The 1,353-nt window shown below is 56.8% G+C and overlaps 1 protein-coding gene across 1 annotated transcript in view; it reads right to left on the bottom strand.

Annotated features, from left to right (window-relative positions):
• Window positions 1-1,353, bottom strand: part of Pcgf2 (polycomb group ring finger 2) — a gene marked incomplete at its 3' end in the record, with an annotated part of 9,541 nt that overhangs the window by 2,312 nt on the left and 5,876 nt on the right. Inside the window, exons 2-3 of the mRNA XM_023718128.1 lie at window positions 854-1,002; window positions 6-95 (exon numbers count right to left, since the gene is read on the bottom strand). Of these exons, the coding sequence (XP_023573896.1) occupies window positions 6-95; window positions 854-965 (202 nt within the window). The remainder of the gene's footprint in view (window positions 1-5; window positions 96-853; window positions 1,003-1,353) is intronic.

Here is a 1,353-nt window from a genome sequence, read left to right on the forward strand (position 1 = left end):
GATACTCAGCAGCGGTCGGGTTTTGTGGACCTGCACGTCACACATCGGGCAGTACTTGTTTGTCTCCAGGTAGCGCACGATGCAGGTTTTGCAGACTAAGGGTGCAGCAGAGAGGACCATAAGGGCTCCTCCCACCTCTGCCCAGGCCCACCCTGGCATAGCCCAAGGTACTTGTCTCCTCTACACCAAGTCCCCGTCGTGTGGCCCTGACCAGAGACCCCTCGTGGTAACACAGGTCTAGTCCCACACACCTGGCTACGCCATTTGTCCAGGGTCTGTGTCTGCATGTAGGTGGCCCACCGTGAGGCCTCAGAGGGCAGACCACCGAGCCCCAAGCCCTAGGGGCCCTGTTAAGACACCTCCCTGAGCCCTGCCGTCTGGCAACTGGGCCCATGCAGCCAACAAGGGGTACCTGCATCTTCAGGGGGACATCTCAGCCTCAGAGACACAAGAGAACTGAGATCTCTAGATTTGAGCCAGGCGTGGTGATGCACACCCCTAACTCCAGCATTAAGCAGGAGGATTGCCATGAGTTCAAGGCCAGCCTCAACTACACAGTGACACTTTTTTTTGGCAGAACCGGGGATTGAACTCAGATCCTTGCGTTTGCCAGTCAAGTGCTTACCCTACTGAGCCATCTCCCCGGCCCTAGGATTTCTACTTGTGAGCCCCCAAAATGAACTGTTTGGAGACACTCCCACCAAACACCCTTTCCTGACAGCTGTTTGGTGACCCAGGGGTCTTTGTGAGACACATGCCTGTGTCTGCTCTCCGGGGTGGGGGCTGCGACCCAACTTGCCCCAGCCAGCACCCCTACCTGCTGGCCTTGCCAGGCAGGCCCACCCCAACTCACAGGAATGCAGGCACTCCACGATGGTGGTGGCATCGATGAAGTAGCCCCCACAGAGGGCACACATGAGGTGAGGGTTCAGCTCCGTGATTTTGATCCGTGTGGTCCGATGCATGATGCTGGGGTGGGGAGGGGAGCCAGGGAACGTCACCCTAGGAAACAGAAGCAGAAGGAAAAACTCAAGATCAAGAGATCTAGTGACCCTTTTCAAACCGCACCTGAGTGGAACCTAAGTCCAACCCTCCTCCTGCAGGTGGACTGGACAGCTGCATGTGGCCCTTGGAGCATTCACATGCTGCTGGAGCCGAAGGATCCATTCGATATCTGAGTAACAGAAGCCAGGAACACCTGCAATCCCAGCACTCAGGAGGCCAAGGAGGAAAGATTGCCACGAGTTCGACGCCAGCCTAGGATACATAGTGGATTCAAAGCCAGCCTGATTGGGGTCGGGGAGATGGCTCAGTAGAATAAGCGCTTGCCTGGCAAGGGCCTGAGTTCAATCC

The sequence above is a fragment of the Octodon degus genome, unplaced genomic scaffold (assembly GCF_000260255.1).
Source record: "Octodon degus isolate 3935 unplaced genomic scaffold, OctDeg1.0 scaffold00056, whole genome shotgun sequence".
Lineage (NCBI taxonomy): Eukaryota > Metazoa > Chordata > Mammalia > Rodentia > Octodontidae > Octodon > Octodon degus.